General features: G+C 41.2%; 1 protein-coding gene across 1 annotated transcript in view; it reads left to right on the forward strand.

Moving 5' to 3' along the window:
- Nucleotides 1-1,060: 1,060 nt before the first annotated feature.
- klf5l (Kruppel like factor 5 like) overlaps nt 1,061-10,639 on the forward strand; it is a 27,036-nt gene continuing 17,457 nt past the window's right edge. The window contains exon 1 of the mRNA XM_023430884.2: nt 1,061-1,321. Within this exon, the coding sequence (XP_023286652.1) occupies nt 1,181-1,321 (141 nt within the window). The 5' untranslated portion in view covers nt 1,061-1,180. The remainder of the gene's footprint in view (nt 1,322-10,639) is intronic.

Here is a 10,639-nt window from a genome sequence, read left to right on the forward strand (position 1 = left end):
TTGCATGCAGATGGAGCCAAACCATATGGATATGTTCCTTTTCAATTAGCAAACAAGTATTTCACATGACCATAAGTTAAAAAAAAAGCCACTTTTGTGGTGTATTGCCTCACAGTGTGTTGAGCACTGATTCATTGAAAGAAAATCATCTTTTTAATCCTTCAAATTCAGTTTTCTAGACTATTTGTATCTTCTGGACTGTGCCTTAAACAACAAACTATTTTCTGATCATACACATGATATTTGTCCTCTGCATGTTTCCATTAAACTTCTATCTTGTGTGTGCTGCATTTATTACTCACCACTACTAAAGTTTTATCATTTGCTGAATCTGCCGAAACATGCAATGAAACAGTTTCCTGTGAGTTCATAAGCACAGTTTAATTACGTAACTTACTTAGTTGGAAACGTTTTAATCATACCGAGAAAGAGAGAGAGAGAGAGAGAGAGAGAGAGAACCCCAAAGACCGAACATATCTTCCCTGTATGGATGTTCAACAGAACAGCTACAGCCACTGGTCATAAAGATCTATTGGCTGCTACGTCCCAAATGTCACCCGTCTGTTGCTGTACAATAGATTTTCACTGCTTCTAGGGCCATTAGTGAACTTTGTCAGCATGACTAATTTATTCCCTTTTGTGTGATGGGTTTGCACATTATTGCAAAAATCAGAAATATGACCAAGAAAAAATTAGAGGTTTTCATTTGCTGGAAGGTCACTTTTTTGTTTTGTTATTAAAAATAAATCGAGCCCAACATATAGCAAATAATCTTGTAATTAGTAGTATAGCTATGGTTTAGTATTTAGTGTGTGTGAGTGTGTGTGTGTGTGTGTGTGGGGGGGGGGGGCAGTAGTTACTTTGCCTGATTCCCTGCAGTTGTTTTCCTCCTTTCCTGAAATCTCTCAGGTGAGTTCCGCCTTCCTCCACACAGCTGATTGGACAGCAAGAGGAATCCTCTGTTCTGATTGGCTCTGCTCCCTGTCGGTCTTCGCTTGCAGGTAGCAGGTCCATACTTGAGCACAGGTGAAAACCTACCTGGAGCCAGAAAAGAGGGGAGGTCTGTGGAATAACTTCGTAGCTTTCAGCTCCAGTAGGGCGCAGTTAATCTTAAAAAACAGTTTTCTGTGCGTATAAACCAGATTCTGAAAAAGGTATATCTGCTTAGGTGATCATTTTAATGGCAGCGAGTGTAGGATTGGCCATGAATCCGCCGCACACGACAGAAGAAAGGGCGGTTTTCACGCAGCTGAAGCCGGTGAGGATGTCGGGAGCGGACGGCGCCGAGGACGCGTCCGTGTTTGAGGACGTCAAACCCGGGGTGAGAGTCTCTGCCAAACCGCTGTGTAGAGCCGGGCTCTCGGTGAACCAGTGGTCCGGCCTTTCTTTTCATTATATATATATATATATATATATATACCTCCACTCTCTCCTTATACACTGTGCCTGCAGAGGCTGCCTCAGTCAAAATAAAAGGTAGTGTTGAGGATAAATAAAGCTGTTAACAACAGTTAAATTACCGCTGAGCTGCATGTTCTGCACTGTTGTTTTTATTTTGCGACTTTTTTGGTCAGGCAGCTTTTACCTGAGCGAAGTAACGGCAGACAAACAGGTTAAAGTCCTACTCTGACACCTGACATTAGAAAACGCAGGTAAAGTTGACCTGTACAATGTGTTTGGAGAAATTAGTGGCAGTTTTGCAGCATAAAATTATTCAAATTAAACTTTATTCGTAGTTCTGTCTTTGAACGGAATATTGTTTTTTAGTAAGTTGAACGTGAAGTTGCTATTAATTTGTGTGTTTTTTTTAAAAAGATATTATTAATGCAGTGGCTCTCACTAACACACAGTCCACTTGTTGTGATAGGCTATCATTACATAATGTAGTCATATATGGATACAGCAAAGGCCATGCAGTCGGTTACTGTTAACATATTTACAGTGTGGGAAAGGGATAACAAATATATTGTAGTTGGCTGTGTCATTAGCTTTGCATTTGTGCTGTGCTGTGTAGTTGCTGTGAACACATTGTGAAGTAAATATCCTGCTTGCTCTAATTATTTTGATTATTACTCTAAAGCCTGATCAGAGAGGAGCTCAGCACATGTTTCCACCTTGAACTGTGAGGGCCATCTCTGCCTGCAGCGGCTGTTCAGTCATGGGGTTTGATCACATGATGGACGATCAGGTTGAAGTTGAATCAAGTCTGCAAAATGGCTTCTTCTCCATCAATCATCGCGCTCCTTTTGTAAATGTCCGTGTCCGAGATGAGTACCCATGAATCCTTGTCACTGTGGTGCCAGAAATGTGCCTGAACGATTCAGGAAGTAGGTCGCACGTCGTTGTATAGCAGTACCTGATTAATGCCAGAAAATAAGGGATGAACAATATTGTATGACCACCTCCTTTTTGTTAAACGTGAACACACCATGATCACAGCAGAGACACAACAGCTGCATTAAAGTTAAATGTCTTTGGGTTGTACGCTGGCCGTGAGCGATCACAACAGAGCGCAAACAGAAACCGGATGCCTTCGGATGGTGCTGAGTTTGGCCTCCTGCCATGTGTTTGGTAAACAGGCAGCAGACCCTCGAGGTCCGAGGCTAAAACTGCTCTGCTCCTCTAAGGGTCCCACGTGACCAGCACTGCAGAGCCCACAGAGGACTCGATGGATGATATGTGGTGGTTCAGTTGTTGGCTTTTATTCTGGTAGCATTGATGCATGTGGGCATGATGCTGTCTTTGTGATGTGTCATACCTGCATGCAACACATTTCACTTCATGTGTGAGTGGGGTGGGCTTAACGCTGTTGACTTCTATGCAAACATGGCAAGAGAGCGGTCACGTGTTGGAGCTGTTTTTGAACTGACTTTATTGGCATGGCCAACTGGATTCTGGTGATGACCAATATCTTGGCAGCAGCCAAACACATGTCAATTTCTTTGTTGCAGGCCTGTTTCAGCCTGAGAGTGCGCCGTGCAACAGGGTTATGCAGAAAAGTATCGATATCGGATCAGACTTGGTCGGCAGATAGTATTATTATTATTTACAATTCAGTTTTAAAGGAGCGAGCCACATCCTCATACAGCTACAATATCAGTGCTGTTGTTATTTTTCATTTATTGTCTCTCCATACCAAGTCATTTTGAGTGAATTCTGATAATGAACTATAGTTAAATTGCCTAGAATTAATCTTTTATTTCAGTTTTCAGTCGCAACAAGGTCTTAAAAAAAGCTCAGCAAAAGTTAGAGTTATATTTAGGAGCTCTTTAAGTTAATGAGTGTAATAAGACGATATCCTGTGTGTTTGGTGGGATGTAGGAAACACTGTGTACCTTCTCTGCCTGTGTGGCTGCAGATAAATGTAGGACAAGATGACTGTCATAAACAGAGAAGTACTTTACAACCTGAATGAACTGGTGCAAGTGTTTGTGGGAATCATCATGTAACGCAGCTGAAAACCTGAACATGATCAGAGCAGGTTTTAGCTGTCAGTCATTGACTTGATTATTATAAGACAAACTCTTGACTTATATACAGTAGTTTTAAATTAACCGCTTTTACAACTTATAATATATTGTTACATAATATGTTGTTAGAAAATATATGTTACAAAACATTCCTTTTCATGACAGTAGTTGGAGCATATCTCTTAAATTCAGGGCCTGTCCCATCTCTGCATGGACACCATCACCTTTCTGCACTCCTTCCTGGCTGAACAAGTATTGAACTGGCACCAAACAAATGTGCAGTATAGAGGAAAAACACCATCTCATCAAAAATCACTTCTGTGATAATGTTCAAAATACTTTCCATTAACTGACAATGAGACACACACACACACACACACACACACACACACACACACACACACACATACACATACACACCACAATCCAGGATTTTCTTGCCTCTCAAACTTACTGCAGATCTTGCACAGACAACCCTACACCTTTATTAAAAGAAAGGAAAAGATTTTTAGTATGATTTCTAAAAAGAAGAACAGAATTAAAAGGCTATGGTTAAGTTAAGTTGGAGTTATTAAAAGCTGCACCACAGTACACCCTTAGTCCTGATCGTTTCATATGTTCACCAATGTGATTAGTAAGACACGTTAAATAAATCAGTGTAATTTCCTAATTTACTCGCTACTGTTACTTCCTTAATTCCTACGAAGAAAACACTGTTGAAATAATTTTCTATCATAACTGATTTCAGGACAGTTGAGGCTGAGCCAAGGGTAGGTAGACAAGGGAGCTTGGCACGCACACTTGTCTGTAGCTAGCTATAGCGAGTCACCCGTCAAAAATGATCAGATTGTGCGGTTTATTCACTACCAAGCTGCGCAGACATCGAAAAAATGCTGCTCCTCCCTCCGCTTTACGAGCCCCAGTCTTTGTCAACGGGACACAGACACACCCACGAAAATGACAGAAATGACAGATGTAACGGCAGCTAGTCAAGCTAGCTCGAAGAGACAATACCCTGCTGCCACCACAAGTGGGCAGAAAACTACACAATGAATGCAAAAAGGAGATATCGCCTTCACTTCGGCATCATCGCTGTTTAGGCTTCAACCAGTTAAACACTGATTGTGTTTCTTTGCTTTAAGTGCTTTTTCTCCCATTTCTGGAGGCTGTAACATGCAGTGCTTGGTGTTATGCAAAACATGACTTTGTCGAGAACAAAGAAGTCAGGTTAAGTGAAATAGTCACCCCTCAGGCAAATTAATGCCAACCGCAGCAGAGACGGTTTACCTTACATGCTCCAGCTTCACCATGAAGGTGCATGCAGTCGGTTTCTTAAAACACATTCCACACAGATCACAGTTCACTCCCTGTCCGTCTGCTCCTTTCACCCTCACTCTCAAGTGTCCAATTCATCTTTTTTCTTCTGCTGTCTATAAGCACAACAGAGAGTTCGGAACTTAATAAACTCTCTCTTTTGTCTTTCCTTTTTGTTTTTCCTCTGAGATATGTCTTTGTGTCATTGTGTTGGTGTTTTTTAAATAGCGCTAAACTCAGCCGGTGTCGTGACAGCAGTATGTTGTCCGACCTGTCTGAGCAGGGCCCGCATCTCCATACGCCGCCTCGAGGCAAGAGAGAGGATGATAAAAGCCACGCTCATGAGAAAGTCACAGCAGCAGTGAAAGGTAAAGTCTGCTCAAACAGCAGTCACAGTCGCAGGTTTCGTGCAGTGGGTTTATCTGAGTCTTTTTGTTTTTTCAGACTGGACCAATTAAAGTAGCAGGCAGGCATTGTTGATATAAAGATACTGATTAGTGCACCTTTTTAAAACAGGAGTGGTGGACGCTTCTCTTTCATAACTTCTCTGAAACACTGGAGGAGCATGTTTAGGTCACTTCTACATCTGAGGTATTTGGATAGTTTTACAGTAGCAGTTAAAAAAAACATCTGGCCAGAGGCTGTCAATCCAGAAAACCAGATACTTGATTGTTGTGTTGCACAGGAAGCAAAACAGCAGAGCCAGGAATCCCCTTTTTATTGAACCGCAGCGTCATTTATCCACGGAGGTTTAGTCTGTGATGTTGAACAGACATCTCCAGGCTGGAACTGATTAGATTTCCTGGTGAGATACTTGATCTTGTTTCGTCCAATCAAAAGTCTCAAAGCGATATTATCATAGATTTTCAATTCACTGTAATAAAAAAATAAACGGTGAAAAGCTGGGAAGCAGAAGTAGAAACGGTACACGGCTCATTGCGGACTGAATCTGTTCATGTTCCTCAGCTGTAATGGCAGAATAAGTAACTGATATGAAACCAATTTCCAGATTCTTTAGTCATTATATCACTGAGGGGATTCCTGTACGGCTGAGCGTGGACGACATGAGAAGTTACAGAGTAACTTCAATGGCGTACAGATCAAGAGCAAGTTGCCAGTCAAGCCTAATGATTCCTGAAGATCAATAGTCAGATATGGTTTAAACACACTTCTTTCTTTCTTTCTTTTCTTTTTTTTTAAACATCCTGGGATTGTTCTGGTTCCTGTCACGTCAACCCTCCCTGAGTGAATTTGTTGTACAGCTTTTAGTTTGCCGGCGGACATTTTTTCATGCAGCCAAAGGATGAAATGGTTTTGTTTTTTTTGACTAATGATTTGACTTCCAGCACAAACACATGCAGCCGATTTGCATCTTGTCTGCTGACGAGTCGCAGCTTGCCAGAATGCCACATTGACGAGTGATGGGAAGAAAGAACATGATTAATTTGTTTTGATCGTTCTTGGAGATCGTCAAACATCTGGGAATAATGAGTTTATTTAGACTTTCTTCGTCTTTTTGTCCTGAAAATATAGACTGGATTTGATATCGGAAATTGAGTTTGAGGCAAACAGAGAGTTCCAGCTTTTAACGTAGGGTTTTTGTTGCTTGAAGTTTAACGTTGTCTGTGAGAGCAGTGAGTTCAATAACCACACTCACACACTCAGATACTTTGGACCGGTTTTGTACCTTTTTTTTTAATTGTTGTCAAATATTCAGATATAATCAGAGCAGGGTAATACTTAGGTAAGGTAATAATCACAAGCATGGCTGAAATGGCAGACCTGGGTTAACTTGCCTGTGTTTCAAATTGCTCTTGGCATGGCTCGTTTCATGGTTTTGATTCTCCACCAGAGACCAACAGATCTTAGATCGGACTGGATGTCAAATGTTGTGTTTTAAAAAGTAAAAAAACAGTTGGGCTGGAAAAATAAACATGATTTTTAAAGGGACTGTAACATTAAAGGTCCCATATTGTGTAAAGGTAGATTTCCATGTCTTTTTTTGATTATAAAGCAGGTCTACGTTCAATATTAATACTGTGAAAGTATCAAAGCGCTCAGTCCACAGAGGAATGCACACAGCCTGTATTCTATTTTATTTTATTGCTGCTCTGATTTTATTGCTCTGAAAACAGTTAGCCAATCAGAAGAGAGGCTCTGAGACTCTTCTGATTGGCTCATTGACCTGTTGTTGCTAGAGCTCCAGAGAGAAGCCTGATAAAGGAGATGTAAAACTACATTGAGAGCTTTTGGTACTAAAAACCACAAATATATCTTCTTATGGATGAACACTTACAATAAAAATGTAAAATATATCACATCTGTCCAAAATAACGCCAGCTACCAAAGCAGGTCAAATGTACTCAGGACCATGTAAATACCTTCAGTATAAAACATGAAATCTGATTTTATTGCTGCTTTGAACCTGGATCACATTTCCAAAAGATCGCTGGCTGATAAATAAGATAATAAGTTTTTAAGGTGTCAACCTGATGCATGTGCAAACCCATAACTCATTCTGATCCTCCGGCACAATGTCGGCTTACCAAAAGCAGAGATTCATCATTTGACTCATGCTGTTCTCTGTTCAGGTTGTTTGGTCTGCTGATGTCATCTGTACCCATCATGCCCAGCCGCGTCTCTGTACTAGACAACACACACCGCCCTCAGACAGTCACGTTCTACTGTCATCTAATGCCTGTGGTCTGCAAGCTCGTCTACTGAAGCTGAGAAAGCGCTTTAATGACTGTCACTGTTTACCCTTCATTCGTCTGGAAAAACAGTGAAAATTGTTGTGGTGAACGAAAAACAAAAGGTGAAATCATTTCAAGTTGAGGCAAGAGGCAAGTATCTCTAAGAACAGTTAGATTCTAGATGCAGATGTGTGTCTGCATTATCAACGAAGTAACATCTCTTCCTCCAGTTTCCTCAGGCAGTCTGTGATTTCCATATATAATATAATATAGTTATGCCACTGATTGTTCTAAGGACTCTGTGACATTTGAAATCAAAACACCAGTGGAGGAACTCTGGATCCAGGACTGGAAGTGCCCCCCAGGCCCGACCTGCTCACCCTTACCGCTAGCTAAATTTGAGAAGGACCTTTTCTCTTTTGTGGGACAATATAGAACAAAGAGAGACAAGAAATAAGAGACGGAAATAGACACGTGAGAGCCCATGTGTTAACCTGAATAAGGATATGTCAGTTTCAGTTGTGCCAGGATGACTTATGTTTTCGCAATGATTAACGGCAAGTTTAGAGACTGTGTCAGGTGTTTATTCATGTTACGGCTCATTGCAAGTCACAGACCTGGAATGAAAGTGTTTCATAAAGAAACCAACACATTGAGCACAAGTAGAGCTTCTTAGGAAAATCACATATCAAACTTCCTTACTTTTATGGACCAACTGAATTGGCCTGATACTGTCGAGGATTGAAAAATGCCTCGTCATTCGATACCTATTGAGTGACAGAGTTAATCTCATCACCATCAGTGAGCCGATAAACACGCAGCATGCTCGGACCAAGATCTAATAATGCTGCTGATTGGCTGTGTATGTAAACAAACACGTTTTGAGTGTGTAAAGAGACCGAGCCTTAATTTGATGAAATTGGTGAAGAATCTGTGTCGAAGTCAAGGTATCAGTATCTGTATTAAAAGAACAACAATACCCGGCCCTACCCATAATACTGTATGCATAATACATTTAAAGTCTTTATTATCTTTACAACCTACATCATCTACAGCCTTATTATGTAAAATACAGATGAGATAACAGGTTTCACACAATAAACCCAAACATGCTCCACATAAGGTAGCATAAAAAACCATCCAGTGAAAATAGATTAGTTACACCGGCAGCTAAAATCTGAAAAGAGCTGTATATCATCATATATTTAAAGTGGCTGTAACTCGTCCCTTTACTTGTCACTGTGCTGGAAAGCCAAAACAAGCCTCCCTATCTCTCCCTCCATCTGTGGCCATAAAACATCATCTCAGTCTCAAAGGTTTTTATTTAGCTCTGATGACCCCGCCTTGATTCCTGTTCTGTTGATGAACAGCGAGCAGACCAGGGGGCCACGACACTATCAGTCCTATGTTGTTGTTTTTTTTGTCTGTCTTTTTTTTCTTTTTTATGGAGATCCAAAGGCGAACTGGCAGCATTTCCCTGCATTCCTCAGAGCCATAAAGGAGAACTGATGTGTAGACACAGCCATTTGTTTTGCAATTACCAGAAGAAGGGGACTAATAAAGATGGCAGAGCTTGTAGCTCGGAGGCTTTTTTGGGTCAGGGGAAGCAGTGTGTGACAGTGACTCGTTTTCTGGAATGGGTAGATGTGGGTTAACAACCTGTTGAGGATTTTATAGATTAATCAATGAACTGAATTCGAGGTGAATAGCAGTGCTAAAAAAAAAAAAAAAGAAAGAAGCAATTAGGCGATGAAACCTCAGTCCTCACTGAGTCTCCCGGGACAGATTTGTGGCAGATTCAGTTCTGATGTGTATAAATCCACCAGCCAGCTTGTGCGTTCAATATGGGACGAGTCCTGATTCGTTTAGAAACATTTGAAATTGGTTATTCTTTGAGAGCATGGGAAGGTGGAAGTTACGGAGATGCCGGTTTGACCTGTGGCGGCCCAGGTTTGGACAAAAATTCAGAAGCGATGATCACAGTTCGGGTCACGTCGGCTTTGGCGGTCATTTGCAAGGTGCCCGCACATGTACAATTTATTTATTTTTGATTTCTGCCGCTGTGTTGAAAAGTGCCAATGTTTCAAAATCATATCAGCTGCTGCTCAACAATAATATAACTTTGTCAGCAAAGTCAGACAAGATTGTGTTGCACGACTGTCTCACGCCAGGTGTTGAGTCTCTGCAGGCTGATTTTTATAATGTCAGGACACTGAATGGAAAATAGTGGCTGTTAGCAGTATGATTTAAAAAAAACACTTGGACACTCACAGTGTTAAGAATTTTCTCTTTGTCGCAAAGAATGGATGTCACATTGGCGGAAATGTGGAAACTCCCACTCCATCCTATAAACCTGCACAGGGCTGATAAGAGAGTTTGTTATCAGGCAGAAGGATTCATAGCAGAGCAGTTGTACATGTCCTCCAATTATTAACTGACTCGGCCTGAAGATATTCAACTCGTCAAGCACATAAACTGATACAGAGACGTTTTGAATTGTAGTTCAACTAGTTTGCTTTGAGGTTGTTTCTTGTTTAATGTATTGAACACGCGCCAAATGAACAAACAGACTTCCAAATGCCAAGAGCCGTTTGAATTGTGACAGAAGTTTACTTTGAAATTTATAGAACTGAACGCTGCAAGTCCTGATCAGAGATTTTCATTTCGGTAGTGGAAAAGGAGGAAGAGCAGGTACTTGCTTTGGTCGGGGACTAATTTTAAATGATTTATGAGCTTTTTAAGATTTTTTTTTTTTTTTACTCATTGACTTTTTTTTGACAAGAGCTGCAAATTGATCCCATAGATTTCCATGACTTGAGTGAAGTCAGGCGAACTACCGTCCAAGATACCATCACACTGCTCACAGGCACATGAAAAGCTTCAATTTATTTGAACTTTCTGTGTGAAACATCCACAAAAAAAAAAGTTTTCTTTTTACATATGTCCCAGAAAAGAGGCTAAAGAGACGACGCATGTAAATCATAGAGCAGCAAGACGCATCAACAGCAGGCCAGCAGCAGACACGGCCAAGGGCACCCACGGGTCATAGCTGCCAGCACCCCAACAGCACAGGACCTGTTTGTGTCCCGTCCTGAGAGGCACACAGGAGCCCTCAGAGGGAACCAAACAGAGAGGCTGTTTTTGTTTTCTCTCCACCCCCCC

Source organism: Seriola lalandi, unplaced genomic scaffold (genome assembly GCF_002814215.2).
Source record: "Seriola lalandi dorsalis isolate HSWRI2012SDOR001 ecotype SW California unplaced genomic scaffold, Sedor1 jcf7180002054914, whole genome shotgun sequence".
NCBI lineage: Eukaryota > Metazoa > Chordata > Actinopteri > Carangiformes > Carangidae > Seriola > Seriola lalandi.